The sequence below is a fragment of the Cupressus sempervirens genome, chromosome 7 (genome assembly GCF_028749045.1).
Source record: "Cupressus sempervirens isolate cs-2001-9-10 chromosome 7, ASM2874904v1, whole genome shotgun sequence".
Classification (NCBI taxonomy): Eukaryota; Viridiplantae; Streptophyta; class Pinopsida; order Cupressales; family Cupressaceae; genus Cupressus; species Cupressus sempervirens.
Genome location: NC_143124.1, coordinates 278,273,910 through 278,291,737, shown reverse-complemented (window position 1 = coordinate 278,291,737; position 17,828 = coordinate 278,273,910). Strand labels below are relative to the sequence as shown.

The 17,828-nt window shown below is 37.2% G+C and overlaps 1 protein-coding gene across 2 annotated transcripts in view; it reads right to left on the bottom strand.

The window, feature by feature from the left end:
* LOC149546501 (beta-galactosidase) overlaps nucleotides 1-17,828 on the bottom strand; it is a 252,804-nt gene that overhangs the window by 41,193 nt on the left and 193,783 nt on the right. The window contains exons 10-13 of one of the 2 annotated variants that reach the window (XM_089791227.1): nucleotides 14,726-14,802; nucleotides 14,551-14,623; nucleotides 1,031-1,112; nucleotides 510-582 (exon numbers count right to left, since the gene is read on the bottom strand). In XM_089791227.1, the coding sequence (XP_089647353.1) occupies nucleotides 510-582; nucleotides 1,031-1,112; nucleotides 14,551-14,623; nucleotides 14,726-14,802 (305 nt within the window). The remainder of the gene's footprint in view (nucleotides 1-509; nucleotides 583-1,030; nucleotides 1,113-14,550; nucleotides 14,624-14,725; nucleotides 14,803-17,828) is intronic. The other variant, XR_016353739.1, reaches the window with a different exon arrangement.

Genomic DNA, 17,828 nt, shown 5'->3' with positions numbered 1-17,828 from the left:
ATTCTGTACAATATTGCTCACAATCCTCACACATATTGGACTGTGAATTTCATATATACTGAACTCATTTTCTAGTTTATGATGTATACTCAGATTTTTATCACTACATGAAAGAAACCAGATAAATAACTCATAAATTCAGTAAGATGTTTGTTTTTCAACACTATTTTAAAATTTGTGTAATTTCTAATGTTTAATAAATTTGTCGAGTCATTGCTGAGTTTTGGTTAAGTCTTGGTTTATTAACATTTTTAGGGTCAGCCAAGTTATTGACAAGTCCAAAGTTTTAAATTTTTCAACTATGTTCATAAGCACAGTGAATTTTGTTACTCTATTTTGCACAACATTCTACTTAGTACTTACCTTTAAAACTATGAACCACACATAAGTGCAATTCATAATTCTCTCTGCTATGAATAACACTTCTGACATTAAACAATTGCAAGTAAACAAAAGGAGATAACACTATAATGCATTTGGAACTATGATAATAAAGACTTGAACCTCACCATGCATCGCTTAGATTGTCAATATGAATTCCAAATCCACACTTTGTGCTTCCATGAAGATGATCTCTTACAACTAGAACCACAAAATAACAATCAAAAGCATAATTAGTACATTAGAATAATTTTATAGAACATATTGCAAATGTTTACTTCACGTTGCTACCTAATCAAATTCCAAGTACATGCAGAAATGATGCTTAACACATATTACGAGTCAAATTTGTAGAATAAAAGCTCAGTTGCATTAATCAGATGCTAAAACAATGAATTGCTAAACCATATTCAAAGTACTTGTGTAAAACAGACTAAAATTTGTGATATGCAAGATATAGAAATTCCGTAGTACTTGAGCACAATCAATCAATCATATGACATTCAGTAATGATTTGATATATATATATATATATATATATATATGGTCCAATTTCATTTCTCTAGTACTGACATATACATGGATAACGGAAATACACAAACAGCATTTGAAATCTCATAGAATTATGTGATAATACCACAAAACATACATGCAAAACTGAACGTGGCAGATGGTTGCCACCATGATTTGAATGTCAGGGCTGCGGCTGACCTTACTGAGCCTAATTTGGCCTGTGAAAAGTGAAAGTGAAAACAAGTCCTTCAGCTGTCGCTGTATATTTTTCAAGAAGGCAGAGCCATTGTACATTACTGTAAGCATTGAAACTATTATTTCTTCATGATGTGTACATTTGTAAACTAGAGTATGACATTGCAACTAAACCTTAATTTACATTCCTTTAGAAAACACATGTATCTGCAAAAGTGTTCCTTCAACAAGAGACTTTTGTTAGCTCGCCAACATGCAGCAATAAATGGAAAATGATTGTTTTCAACACAAACAACAGAATCAAAGCATACACATTTCACAGAAGAAGGTAGGAAGCCTCATAAATTCAATAACCCCCAATCAAGATAGTGGCATTAGAGTTAGCACGGGTCATTGAAGAAAGACAGAAGAGAAGCCTACAATTATAGAGGTTTCAAGATATAAGTATTGATTCTCCCAACTGCTTTCAGCAATTCGTAAGAGGTTATGAACCTGTACACTCAGAAATGTTGAAAGGAAAGGTCAATGAATGAGAGATAACCAGGGGTCTCCTACACATTAGGCTTTCCAAAACATAGAATGATAGCCTTATCAATGCACACTAGATTCTCTATGAAAGCCAATAAGTTTATCATACTGTAAAGCATATAAGGTGCCCATGCATACAAGTAAAGGGCTGTTGAAATATTGCACAAAATTCCCATACACCCCTTGTACTCTTAATAGTCAAGCATCAAGATCATAAAATAAATAGTAAATTACACATAAATGATTCTTCTTCTTAAGAAATGAGTTAGTCGGAAGGGTTTCCTATAGACTACTCAGTGCTTGTCCACTGGAATACATTGACAGCAATATTTTGATAGTTCAAAATATATTTCACTATTTTGGAATGATGGTTATTGCCTTACAATAAACTATAGGGATTCTGATGCGCTAATGCAACCATTCAGATTGTAACAGCAAACAGACTTCATTAGCAGTTCTTCATTTAGGATACAACTCCAAAATGGTGTCCCAATATTTGCCTGAAAATTGTAAAATAAATTTCAGCGGTGCTTTAAACCTACATATCAAATATCAATCTCCATTTCTCAACTATGGGAATTAATAAGCAAAGATACCCAGAACAATATAGGCAATGCCCTAGTTGTCTTGCCTGCAGACTTCATAAATTTGTCTATCAAACCCTCTAGAGATATTTCCAATAGAAACCTCCAACAATTTCATAATGAAACACAATGGTGAATCCTAAATGAATCCAAATCTAAGATGAATTTAAGTTATTGTGCAAACCATTGAGAGACTCTAAGGGTTTTTGTTATCAGATTTCTTGTAAATGAAAGTCAAAGCTCTCCACCAGAAATTTTATAAAAATCAAATCTCAAGAATGGATCTCTTTTCCCCTTCCCCTCCTTTTATAACCAACCTTTTTTTCCAATTTTGGGATAGAAACTTTATTTTCTTTCTTCTATTTTATTTTCCCTCCAGATGCAATTTTATGCTATTTTATTAATTTAAACTCACTTGCTGCTCCAAAAAAGACCTTTTCAGTAATATAATGATATTTTGACACACAAGGTCCTTGTTTCATGTGCTCATTAATCAAGACTTCTCATCCCAATTCCAATAAGCTCTAATAGTAAGGTGCCCATTAAACAATTTTAATAAAAATAGCAACCTTAGTAAATATAATTAAACTATAACCAATAGTGCATTTGACACGTGGAAATGGCCTAACAACATTAAAACATAAACATATTGAGAACATGAGATATAAAAATGAAGCCCCCAAGCCTCCTTTCATACTAGTTTTCAGGTGGAAACACAAATCATGTCGATTGGGAGTTAATAAACTAATTGGTAAACTCGAGGACTTTCGGGCCCCAAATGCCGCAACCACCGGGGATTAGGTCGACCTGATTGACCTAGTCCTAGGGGAAGGGACATGTAGGCCTCAGAAAGGTCTAGAAGGAGGTGCACATGAAACTAGAAGATAATAGACTGATTAGGAGATATAGTCAAAAGGGTAGAAAAGTGACACCTAGAAGACCATGTTGGAAAGCAAGAGATGACAAAGAAGCACAAAATGGAAGGAGAGGAGAAAAAGTGACTGAAGCCGTGCTAAAGAGGGCTAAAAGGTCTCAAAATGAAGTGCATCTATTTTAAGACAGTACATTATCTATGAATATTTTTTGGGTACTTGATGAATATCATGTGACGTAATATTTTGAAGCCATTGCTCTTGATATCATGAGATGGTATCTAAATGGTGGATATCTTCTGATCAATGATATCCACAAAATTGTCATTCCTGATTTTACGTTGAGGTAATATAATATCTTGTGTTTATCCTCCCTAGCTAAGAGGGAGTATTGATGTTTGGTTCCTTCAGTCAGCTAAAACTATAAGACAATACTATCACACACACACACACACACACATATATGAGATATAAATTATATATATCTAAGTTAATATTATAAGACAAAAGAAATATTATACACATATAAATGTCATCAATAGAGTATATGTTAATGAATAAACATGTCCAATAAAGGGATATGTCTCTCCATCTCTCATCCACAATATAATAAGAGATTGATTTCTGCTTTAGGAAAACACATACTGTATAGGCAGTTCTATTACATTTCCAACAATCCTAGAATTGACAAACTTGGCCAAAGTACCTGATCGGGTTAAGATGATGATGACATTCTAGATCCCTAATATCTTAAGCACCTTGTTCAAAATCTTCCTATCCTACCACTTTCTTGTTTTGAAAAGGAAAATACCTTCATTTGGAACAAGTTTCAGTCTATTTAAATTTTAGCTAACACTAACCTTTGGCTAAAGAAAAAGGGCCTCAAGTGCATTAAGATTAAGCCTAGAAAGGACTTTGATCATGGTGGGCCAACTGGATTACAATCAAATATCAGAGGGAAAGCAAAAGATTATTTGTCAGAATCAGAAATCAAGGGAATTACAAAGCTCACAATTAAGGGGAACAAGGCCCTGAGCCAGTGGTGGTAAATGAAGAAGTTGGACCTGAGAGAATCCAGTTGTATGATAGTGAGGTAGAATTTCAAGATATTATCTCTCCAAGTGTTTCAGCCTCAGAATGCAGAAGTAATACCTACACACCTAACTCAGCAACTGAATCAGATGAAGCTCCCATGACTCTACTCACCACAGATGTGGATTCCTTCTCTACCATGAACATACCTCTTGTGGACCTTTCTATGATCATCCCTGCCATGCCCATCTCTTCAGTTGCTCAAGCATGTGCATTGGAGGATCAATATGTAAGCTTAGACAATGTGTTTGACGCATACTCTACATTTCTCTCCATGCCTGATGTGCCTATGACATTACTTGATATCATCGTTGCACAGTGTGAGCAGTTAATGGATGAGGTTGCATGGAGTAGCACAACACTAGTGGTGATTCAGACAGAAGCTCCTGCATTATTCACCACTGTTGCAGAGTTGGCGACAGTGACTGCAATAACCATTATATCAGTGTTTTGTTCGCCTTTCTCCTTAACCCATGGTTGAGTTCCATCACTAAACAGAGGAAGTAGGAAGCTCCTCCTGAAGAGTTTCTAGAAATCTGCTCGATGAGCAAGAAATCAAATTTGCTGAGATTGTTGAGCCCATGGTTGATAAACCAACCGAAGAGTTACAAGCTACTGATTATAAGGTCACCAGAGTTTACCTTGGCAAACAATTGTAGTTAGGGTGTCAGCAAGATGTTGCTTACACCAAGGAACAGGAAGCTGTGGGAGAAGAAGAACCGGTTGAAGGAAGAGAATGCATGTCCTCTAGAAACAATCGAGAGAACGAACAACTCCTCTCATAGAATGGATCCCATCTCCAGATCTCCCCCAGATGATTTGAACGGAATGGAAGGCCATCGCTATTGATGATTGGCATAAAAATTTGGAGCCATAAAACGTACAAGTAATCCAAGATGGACTCAAGGTATTGAAAAATGCTAGGACAAGTAATGCTAGTCTCAATGAACACATTGTGTCATTCAACCGACAATTGAAATTGTTGGATGAGGACTTGAATGTCTGGAAGACTGTGTCAAATGTTGATTTGGATGCCTTATGTGAGTATGAGGCCATTTCTTCACCACTGACATATCATGACTACTCAGATTTGATGGTCAACAACCAGCATGTTATCCAAGGGTTGATAATGGAATTATTAGCAGCAGTGGACTTGTACAATGAGAAGGAATGCATGATCAAAGAAGGCTTTAAAGAATTTGCATGCAGAATGATTATTAAGAACAGCGAACTGATGGAGGAAGAGGTTGTGAGAACAGAGTTTGCATAAGTGGTTCGCCTACAGCTTGAAGTGAGTGACTTCGACTCAAACACAATTGACAGGCTGAAAAGGTACAAGATTTTGTTGAGCAATCTTCAAAAGAGCATTATAAAGTACAACAAACTTATCTACAAGAGTGGAGACACACTCCATAAAACAACTATCATTGTAAAAAGCACAGGAGCACCTGATCCAACATTTGTACGCAAATCTATTAATAGATTCGAGACTTAAATAAACTCTCTTTGAAGATGGCTCTCAAGTGTTGTAGACACTTCATGTTTTGCATGCTTTAATAGAATTGTCATAGTTTCATTCACAAATTACATGTAAAGCATGTACAAGTTGTAAACAGAGGGCAGCATATGCTTGTATATTAGTTTCATGTAATCATGTTAAAGTGTTTTACAACTTAAAAGTGAGTGACTTTGATTCAAACACAATTGACTTGGATTCCTTGTATCTTGAAGCCTCTGTGTTTCATGGTGCAATTTTATGAAATGAATAAAAGAAGATTTTCCAACATTTTGTTGCAAATCTCAAGATCGATTGTGATGTATTCTTATGTTGCATTAGTTTTTCTTTCTTAAATTTAGTTTTAGCTTCTCTTGTATGAATCATTTCAGTATTCATTTTAGTTGCTTGAAGACATTGTGCCTCAAGGGAAGAGATTGCTATAGTTAAAATAATAGCTCCAAATACTGAAAGTTGAAGACTTTGCACTTCATATTTAAGTGTATTACTTAAGTTTGAAGATAACTAGTAAGAAACTTTGTGCATTACTAGTTGTTCTAGTTTAATCCTAATTCAGATTAACCATAGGAGACTTTGGGTTCCTATTCTTACTCCACCAAAATATAATAGGAAAATTGTTCTCTAATAAGTTGTGCTTAAGTCATCCACTGAGCCACCGGTATTGTCATAGAAATATGCACTATTTGTTAAATTTGAAGTTGTTTGCAAACCATTACTGAAAACTAGGAGTTGATTAATAGAGTTGCCCCTATTGTAATTTTAGTTAAGGTCGTGGTAAAGCCACCTAAGGCAAGAAGGGAGTCTCCCCTATTACTGAGAGGTGAGAGCTCCCCTATTACTGAGAGGTGAGAGTAATCTCACAATACGTTGCCTAAAGTCCAAATTTTGTAAGTTGAGGTCTCAATGACTTACAAAAAATTTAGCCAATACTTTCTACCTGAAAATGGTGTCACGTCACAATCTATGACCTCTCCAACTAGAGACATTCCTTCATGCTTTCTTCTATGAACCAAGTTGCCTCTAATAACACTATTGGTATAACCATAATATGATGAGAGAAGAGGCTTTTATAACTCAGGATTATATGGTAGCATTTGTCATGTCCCCTCTTTAGCTCTATCCATCAGTGACATGAGTATTAGCGTATTATGGAGTCTCGTAGGCTAGAAGTGGTGATCAAGGACTCAGTCAGGGTTTTCAATGTCCGGATTTGGTATCTCAGGTAGTAGTAGCTCAGTTGAAAACAGTTCCTTGATTTTAGGAGGAGATTCCTACCTTTTAGGAGATTGTGGCATTTTCCAAAGTTGAGGTTCTATGAGATCAACCCTGATCTCAAGTTCAGGAGATTTGGGAGTGTTCCCTATTTTTTAGGAGTATCCCTAGATTTGAGGGTGAGACTGCCAATTGGCCCAGGTTGTCTGGCATCAGTCACAGGTAGGTGACAAACTCAGTTTCATGTTTTAGAGGTGTCTGTGTTGTTCCTTGGCTACTTGAAAAATATTTTAATATATTTAAATAATCTCCTCAATTAGCATTTTAATAATTTAAATAAGGCTAAGTGTTTATCCATTTTGGAGTAATAAGGAGTTTTCTGGCTCCATTTAGATCAATTTGCCTGTGTGATAACTCGTTGGAAAGAGCTCAGTCTCTACTGTTTGATTATCACTTGTCGAGACTTACTTGATGCTTGGAGCTATTTGTCATAAATATAGTAATGATTTCTCTCTATTTGGACGCATTTATTGGGGAAATAATGTTATATTATAAAGTTCAAATGAAATCCACTTTAGGGTTCTTTTAGGATTCGATTTGCCTTGAAGAGGAGATGGTAACCTAAAGGTGAGTATCTTTTATCATTTTGTCAACCTATTTTGGACGCCATTGCTCTGGAAGAGAATTCCTCACCTAGGACACAAACCATAGTGCTGAGAGAAAATTTGTTGGGACATACCACTCAACAAGGTCAGATTTGAAGGTTCTTGTGCATACAATTTGATCAAGGCAAGGGATTGATTTCTAGTATTGCAGTCACACTTTGCAAGCAGTGGATTTTTAGGGAAGGCTGCCACTTTCGTTTAGTTTGGCATTTCTTTATAGCAACTCACGTGAGGAATTCTAGAGTGTTTATTTGCAGTAGATTGGAGTTGCTTTATTGCAACAGCTTGGGCTTTATCATTTGAACTTGTTTGGCTGTAGCTGATTCCCATTTTCAGCTGGCATCAACCTCATTTGAAGCACATTTGTATGGGTACTATTCTGAAATAAATTAGACTCTGTTGTTATGCTTTTAGAATCATTTTCAGATTAGTATGTATTGATGCATATCATTTCTATCACTTCTATTTTATCAGTTACAGTCATTTATTCATTGTAATACCTATATTCTGAAAAATACAAAAAGAAACAACATTCTTTTGCAACTTTTGTCTAGCTCTATAAGATCAAAGAAAAATCTACAGGAAAATATAATTAATATAATTAAACATTATAGCAGCAATAGAGAAAATATCCATTTGGGATATTTCAGTGGTATCAGAGCCAGATCTTGCCAGCCTGTGGATTTGATTACAAATCTATGCATCCAAGAGCTCAGATACACAGATTTTACACAAGCAGGAGAGTTCAACTTCAGCAAGGTTTTGGAGCTGAATAGGGAAATACTATCGCAAATGAACAGAGAGGAAAAAGACTGAACACCACTGATGAGGATGAAAGAGAATTGATGAGGAATCTCATTAATACTTAGCCTATAATAGTCCGGACGCTTGAGAGGTTATAGGGAAATTTGGAGCGGATGGAGTTGGATAGGAGAAGAGGCAGGCAGGGACGCGGCAGATTTGTGTCAGTTGCTGGAAGTCATAGATTCCATGCGTCGGTTGGGAGCTCGCTTCATTCCCAAAGACAGGAACAACCTCATATACCTACTACGAATAGACCCTTGCTTCCACAATTTTTGCCTAGTGAACAGCCAGCACAAGTTGATCCACCCGAGATGGGATTCCAAGAATCTGTCATGGCAGCCATAGTTGAGTGGAGAGCTCTACCCCCAGAGCTTAGGGATGTTTTCCCTCTTCCCCAGTATTGTTCATAGTGCAGGGGTACTACCAAGTTTAGAGGAGACAGAGGCTATGGGCCACAATAGAACAATGATCTTAGTAGAGCTACTAGGAAGATTTCATTGGCTACTTACGATGGCACTAGTAATTTGAGTGTACGAGCTTGGGTACACAAGCTGGACATTTATTTAACCTTACAACCCATGCCAGAAAGAGAGTCTATACAATTTGTTGTATTGCATTTAGATGGGGTTGCCTATGACTAGTGGCACCATGGTTTGGTTACCCAAGATCACACCTTGATTCATTCCTATGCTGAGTTTACTAAGTAGCTAATTACCCGATTCGACCGAAAGGACACTGAACTCTACTATAGGGAGTTGGCACATATTAGACAGACTAGATATGCAGAGTCATATGTTAATGAGTTCCAACGCATTGCAGTTATGGTACCTGATATGCCCCAGAAGCGTAGTGTGATGCTATTCATTGAGGGATTGTAGGACAAGCTTAAGGGATTGGTTCGCGCTTTCCAATCAGCCACTCTTAAGGACGCTATTGATGTGACATTGAAACTGGACACCACTCCTACTTATCCATCGGATAAAAGGCCATTCAGAGATTCACGACCTCCACAGAAGCCCAACACCTCAGAGCTTAGGGATGGCTAGTTAGCTAGACCTCATAGGATTGACCCAGAGACATAGAATAATTTGAGGAAGAAACTATGTTTCTCATGCAAAGAACCTTGGGAGCCCGGGCACCATTGTATGGGGAAAGGAAAGGTTCATTTGATTGAGGTGACATCTGAGTAAGGTGATGAGGAGATACCTGACAATGACACTGAGGATAGTCCTAAGGAGACTCATCAGGAGCAACCACAGTTGGACTTGGACATGCCGGAGCCATTGGCGGCAGCCAAAGTGACTATGGCTACCTTATCTGGTTATCCTAGATTCCACGCCTTTCGGCTGAAAGGTACATTATAGGGCCAATGAACCATGAGCTTGGTTGATACAAGAGCTACACATAACTTTATTGATCATAAATTGGTTGAGAAACGTAGGCTACAATTTGAGAGATTTGCAGGTTTTGGAGTAAAGATTGTAGATGGTGCAGTTTTGTGCTACACTAGGAGGATCTCACAGCTTAGTATTCAGATGGGGGATTTTACTTTGACAGATGACTTCTATATTCTACACTTGGAGGATTATGATGTTATTTTGGGTATCCGATGGCTACAGGGTATCGGAAGGTATATTATTGATCACTACTGCATGCAATTAGAGTTTATCTTTGGTGGGAAGAAAGTGATCTTGAGAGCAACTTCAGACAGTGGACCTAAGGAGGTGAGTTCTCGCAAGATAGAGTCTATTATTAGACATGATGATATGATTTGGGCTATACATTTTTTTATGAAGTCCAAAATACCTACTCATCGGAATGGTAGAACATTTCATGTTGATATTCAGTCAATAATCGATTGACATGACAGAGTTTTTGGTGACATACCTCTTGGTGTACCTCTGAATAAAGGGTTTGAGCATGGGATAGAAATGGAGGATGGAGCTAAACTAGTGATCACCACCCCATATCGTCATCCTAGGGCATACAAGGATGAGATTGAGAAGACCATTCATGAGTTGTTGGACATCGGCTTCATATGCCCCAGGTCTAGTCCCTTTGCTTCTTATGTGGTACTTGTCAAGAAGAAGGATGGGACCTTGTGAATGTGTATAGATTATAGAGCACTGAACAAAAAGACAATCAAGAACAGTTATCCGTTCCCACGCATTGGTGAGTTGTCAGATGAGCTTCATGGGGCTATCTACTTCTCTAAGATTGATCTTCGTTCAGGTCATCATTAGATTCGTGTACGATCAGAGGATGTGCACAAGACTACTTTCCGTTGCCATTATGGACATTATGAGTTCTTGGTGATGCCTTTTGGCATTACCAATGCATCAGCCACCTTCCAATCATGCATGAACCACATCTTCAACAAGCTGTTGAGGAAATCAGTGTTGGTATTCTTTGATGATATTTTTATTTATAGTCGTACTTTGGAGGACCATCTCAGACATGTGGAGGAGGTACTTAGCATTATGGAGAGTCAATCTCTATTTGCTAAGTTATCCAAATGTGAGTTTTGACATAGAGAGGTTTTATATTTGGGACATGCAATTAGCGTTGATGGAGTGAAGGTGCATAAAGGGAAAATTCAGGCAATTTGTGATCGGCCCTGCCCTTAGAACATTACTGAGTTGCTTGGATTCCTTGGTTTGTGTGCTTATTACAGGAGATTCTGAGGGTTTTCTCTCAGTTGGCAGCACCACTGACTGCGCTCACAAAGAAAGGAGCTCTCAGATGGACAGAATAGGCATAGGTGGTCTTTGACAAACTCAAGGAGGTTATGAGTACTTGTCCAGTTTTGGCACTTCCAAATTTCTCCTAGCCATTTGTGTTGGAGTGTGACACTTCAAGCGTGGGCATAGGAGCGATTTTGATGCAAAACAGGCACCCCATTGCCTATGAGGGTAGGAAGTTGCAGGATAATGAGAGGTTGTATTCCACATATGATAAGGAAATGTTGGCTATCATGCATACATTAGCCAAGTTCAGACTATATATTGTTGGCAGTAAATTCATGGTAAGAACAGACCACAATAGTTTGAAATACTTCCTTGATCAAACAGAACTCAATGATGGACAACAAAAATGGGTGAGCAAGATCCAAGCTTATGACTTCGACATTGAGTTCATTAAGGGCAAACATAATACCGTTGTTGGCGCCTTTGGTGGAAACCCTCAGCCGCCACCCTATGTTCATTGAGTGAGATTTCAATAGGCTAGAAGGCTCAACTTTTAGTTGAGTACTCCAAAGATCAGCATGCATGTGAGGTCATGGATGGATTAGTTTCAGATGATAGGTACAGTGTAGTAGATGATGTCATCTATCACAAAGGTAGAGTCTTCCTTGTACTTGGTTCTCAGTTGAAGGAACAGATTCTGCAGGCCTACCATGATACTCCTTCAACAGGGCACCTAGGGTATAGTAAGACTTACAAGGCAGTTCGAGAGAGATTATCTTGGAAGGGTCTCAAGGATGACATTCTACGTCATGTTCGAGAATGTATGACTTGCCAACAAAATAAGTCTGAGCATACTCACCTTGTTGGTTTATTGCAACCCTTACCCATACCGGAACAGAAGTAGACAGGAATCTCCATGGATCTCATTATAGGTCTCCCTCGAGTACAAGGGAAAGACTACATATATGTGGTAGTTGAAAGGTTGACTAAATACACCCACTTCTTTCCTATTGCAGTTGACTTCACAGCATCTCAGGTAGTAGATTTATTTTTCAAAGAGGTGTTTAGGCTACATGTTCTTCCCAAGACCATAGTGAGTGATAGGGATAGCAGGTTCATGAGATCATTTTGGCAAGAACTTTAAGGCTCACAGGTACGGAATTGACACCTAGTACCAGCTACCACCCACAGACAAATGGGCAAACCGAGATTGTTAATAAATGGGTTGAAGGGTATTTACGTAGTTATATGTCAGGGTAGCAGAGGACATGGGTCCGTTGGTCACACTTGAGCAAGTATTGTTATAATACTACGTACCATATGTCGACTACTATGACTCCATTTAGAGCCCTCTACGATTACGATGCTCTATCTTTTGTTGATCTGGCAGCTAGTGATAGTAGGGTTCCTTTGGAACAAGATTAGGTGCAGGAGAACCAGGGCATCATGAGATCTCTCAGAGAGAATCTTCAGTAGGCAAAGAATCGGCAGAAGGTCTACACTGATTGACACAGGATTGAGAGGATATTTAAGGTGGCGGATATGGTTTACCTACGACTGCAACCTTACCGACAGAGCACCCTTAAAAGGGGTGGAGCTGAGAAGCTCAAACCTCATTTTTATGGATCATACAGAATTATCAGGTGTGTTGGAGAGGTTGCGTATGAGATTGAGTTACCATCTGGCAGTAGGATTCATAATGTGTTCCACATGTCATGTCTGAAAAAGGCACTAGGACAACATATTATACCATCTCCAAATCTACCTGCATTGGATGAGGAAGGTAAGCTGACATTGGTTCCTGAGGAGATCTTGGAAGAGAGGGAACGCCAACTGAAAAGCAGGGTGATTCGAGAGTATCTAATTCACTAGAGAGGTCTCCCTATAGAGGATGCCACTTGGGAGGGCGAGACTATTTTATAGCATCCAACTTTGCAGTTGCTTGTGGGCAAGCATCTGTAAGAGGGGAGGACTGTCATGTCCCCTCTTTAGTTCTATCTAGTAGTAACATGAGTTTTAGCCTATTATGGAGTCACGTAGGCTAGCTGTGGTGATCAAGGACTCGGTTAGGTTTTCCAGTGTCCGGATTTGGTATCTCAGGTAGTAGTAGATCAATTGACAACAGTTCCTTGATTTTAGGAGGAGATTCCTACCTTTTAGGAGGTTGTGACATTTTCCAGAGTTGAGGTTCTATGAGATCACCCTTGATCTCAATTTCAGGAGATTTGGGTGTGTTCCCTATTTTTTTAGGATTATCCCTAGATTTGAAGGTGAGACGGCCAATTGGCCCAAGTTGTCCGGCATTGGTCACAAGCAGGTTACAAACTCAATTTCATGTTTTGGAGGTGTTTGGGTTGTTCCTAGGCTACTTGGAAAATATTTTAATATATTTAAATATTCTCCTAAGTCAGCATTTTAATAATTTAAATAAGGCTAAGTGTTTAGCCATTTTGGAGTAATAAGGAGTTTTCTGGCTCCATTTGGATCGATTTTCCTATGTGTGATAGCTTGTTCGAAAGAGCTTAGTCTCTACTATTCGATTATCACTTGTCAGGACTTATTTGATGCTTGGAGCTATTTGTCATTAATATAGTAATAATTTCTCTCTATTTGGACGCCTTTATTGGGGAAATAATGTTATATTATAAAGTTCAAATGAAATCCATTTTAGGGTTCTTTTAGGGTTCAATTTGCCTTTGAGAGGCGATATAAGGAGATGGTAACCTAAAGGTGAGTATCTTTTATTATTTTGTCAACCTATTTTGGACATCATTGCTTTGGAAAAGCATTCCTCAGCTAGGACACAAACCCTAGTGTTGGGAGCAAATTTGTTGGGATGTAGACTTCAACAATATCAGATTTTAAGGTTCTTATGCATACAGTTTGATCAAGGCAAGGAATTGATTTCTAGTATTACAGTCACACTTTGTAGGCAGTGGATTTTTAGGAAAGGCGGCCACTTTGGTTCAACCTAGCGTTTCTTTATAGCAAATTGGAGTTGTTTTATTGCAGCAGCTTGGGCTTTATTATTTGAACTTTTTTGGCTGTAGTTGGTTCCCAGTTTCAGCTAGCATCAACCTTGTTTGAAGCACATCTATATTGGTACTATTCTGAAATAAATCAGACTCTATTGTTACGGTTTTAGAATCATTTCTAGATTAGTATGTATTGCTGCATATGATTTCTATCACTTCTATTTTATCAGTTACTGTTATTTATTCATTGTAATAACTATATTCTGAAAAATACAGAAAGAAACAACATTCTTCTGCAACTTCTATCTAGCTCTATAAGATCAAAGAAAAATCTATAGGAAAATAAAATTTATATAATTATACATTATAGCAGCAGTAAAGAAAATATCCATTTGGGATATTTCAGCATTATATTCTTGAAAACATGTAAAAATACCAAACAAATATAAAATGACAAGTGCAATATTACACTATTATTTGTCATTATTCTAATATAATAGTAACATGGACTAATACAAAAATTTACCTTCAACGAGATATTTTTATTAGCTTGCCAAGATGCAGCAACCTGAAAATTCGATTCTTCTTTTCCAATGATCCTGGTATAGTCTCACATATTTATAACATTAAACATTTAAATGACTTTTTAAATGTAAAATGCACTAAATTCTAGTAGTAGCATCTTGTCTGAAAATATTTACCTTGAATGAAATTCAAAACCAAGGTCAACATAGTTTGTGATCCCAACAACTGAATCTTCTTCAAAGGGATTCTTAACCTGGACAGTATCATACATTAAAGCATGTGTTATACAAATTCCAACTGCATTTACGAAATTAAAAGGCTTCATAAAAATCTACTGAGCTTTCTGTCTACCTACTTGTGAAGTTTACTGCAAATCTAACCTCTTATACAAAAAGGAGATTATAAATTCTCATTAACTGACACAAGAACCCTGTTTTAACTTTTAGATCATGAACATGATCATTTGAACCAATAGCTTAAAAAACAGAGAGAATGACCTACTATAAAAGTGTATTTAACTGATTTTAATTTCTCATTCATCAGTATAACTATAAACATAGCTGAATAATCAAAGAACACAAAATATTTTCATCTAGTGAAAGGAGTCTTCAGAATGCTTAAATTCTGCTACAAATAGCTTCTACTTCAAATGCATCATTGACTTCATGAAGTTTAAGTTACCAGCTATGAACTTACAATCATCATTAGTCAAAGAAAAAAGTAGAATGCAAGAAATATCAATTCGTGCTCAAAAAACATCAAATTACTGAAAGAATAAATAATGTTTTACACCCAATAATTATTTGCAGTTGGCATTTACACAAAGCATCCTCGGGAATCAAAACTGTCAAAGCATTCAAATCAAAACAGTTACGAGTCATACCAAACCTTCAGAAGCATGATAACACCTGACTTAGCAAAGTAATGTAATCAGCATAAGTTTGTGCATCATTAATACTTGTTTTTCTTTTTTAGACAATAGAAATCGGGTATGTAACCCCCTATAAACTGCAGTGGGCCTTGTAAACTTTTAATTGGACTAATGATGCTGGTGTGGAACATCCTTCAGTACCACATGGGTTGGGAGAGATTGAATATCACGACCTCATTCTTTACCACAAAAACTCTTGCTAGTCGAGCTAGATGCCCATTGCACACATCATTAATGCTTGATTTGTTATCAAACTGTCAAATATTTGTAGCATGCTAATAAATCCTTATAAATAACAACCAAAGAGTTTTGGTCCAATCAACAATCACTGCCCCCTTTGGATTCAATTACTACCATAGATAGTTGCTTTTGTTTACTAAGTTATCAAGATCTTACTTCCAATTCTGATTCGGAGACAAGTTCGGGTACAAGAATCTAATTTGTGAATTCATGATTTTTTTTTTCCCATAATGATTTGTATGGATTCATGTGTACATATATATATATATATATATATATATATATATATATATATATATATATATATATATATATATATATATATATATGTATATGTATATATATATGTATATATATATATATATATATATATATATATATGTATATGTATATATATATATATATATCTGTATAAGTTTGGATTGCAGGTCTAGGTTCGGATTCGCGCCTTATTCTCTCAAATCTACATAGATTTATACTGGATCCATGCAAGGTCCGGATTTGACCTTATGAGTTCATCAATGAATCCACTAGGTCAAATCTGGACCCTGTGCAAAATTGGACCCAATACAAACTTGAATCCAGTTTGTGGGCCAGATGAGCGAACTTGGTGTTGTCGGTAAAATCTATATTGTAGCCGAGGGGTAGAATTGTATCAGAAAGGGTGTGTAACAATTGAGTCACTCCTTCGAGAAAGTATATGTACATCATCTAAAGGGACTATTGACTGATCATTATCATTATACGCATTGTCCTTGGAGTGCATATTGCATATATGAATAAAGTGTGTTCTTTGTTACATCTTAATCTATTGAATGTGATAAGTATCCTTTTACCCTGTACAGTAAACATTTGGCATCGTTGCCAATCGAACCTAGTAAATAAGAGGTGTTATGATGATTAATGCCAAATTTTCTTAATAAAGATCAAAATAAAGTAAAAGATAAAGATGACATGCATACAGCATGGGAAGCACAAATCCTAACACAACAGGCAGAGTGAGCACTGATGGAGACAGTGCATTCACCTAGCAGACCGAGAAGTGTCGAGGAGTTGCTTGAGGAAATGCGACAGAGATTAAATTTGGTGGAAGAAACAAGGGGGAGTTCCTGAACTTGTATAAGCTGAGGATAGAGAATCCAAACGGAAGGGAAGAAACTCACATGGCTAGAAGTGTCGAAGGAGCATGAGTGTAGAGTGAACCCTTTGTTCTTGATACACCCGACGAACGGATACAAGTAGAGAATCAAACAACTTTACTTGAAGAAGATCTCTTCACACAATATAATGCAATTGTCCAAAGTAGGGCGGTTGTCCAAAGTAGCACAGTTGTGTAGAACAACGCAAGTACTCAAAACAGTGAGGGAGCACAGCAAACACCACAGATTTAGACGAAAGTAGCAATGGCAGGACCAAAGGAAAAATTGTCAAATTTCAATGGTGATGGCATGATTGATCCAATTAGACACTATAAAAAATGCGAAACAATGTAAAAGGCGAACAGTGTAACAGACCACGATGATTGGGTCCAGCAGTTTCCGGCAACTCTACAGGGTGTAGCGATTGATTGGTTTTTGGATGTCGATCCGCAAAAATTAACTAAATGGATAGAAGTCAGGAAGGAATTCATAGCAAAGTTTCGACTACTAAAGGATGATAAGGAAATAGTAGAGGAGATAAACAGTACGAAACAGGGAAAGAATGAAACAATCTATGTATATGCAAGAAGGTTGAAGGAGCTTGTGGGGAAAATAGAAAGCCAACCAATGGACGAATTAAAGAAAAGATGGTTTGTTGAAGGGCTACGACCGATATTGAAGAAAAAGATGAAAATTGTACCTCAAGTGTCGTACATAGATGCATATAACTGGGCAATGGATCTGGAAAAAGAAGAATAACAAATCATCGGACTCAGACGATTCCTTCCTGACTACTAAGGGATGATAACGAAATAGTAGAGGAGATAAACAGTACGAAACAAGGAAAGAACGAAACAATCCATGTATATGCAAGAAGGCTAAAGGAGCTTGTGGGGAAAATGGCAAGCCAACCAACGGACGAATTAAAGAAAAGATGGTTTGTTGAAGGGCTACAACCAACATTGAAGA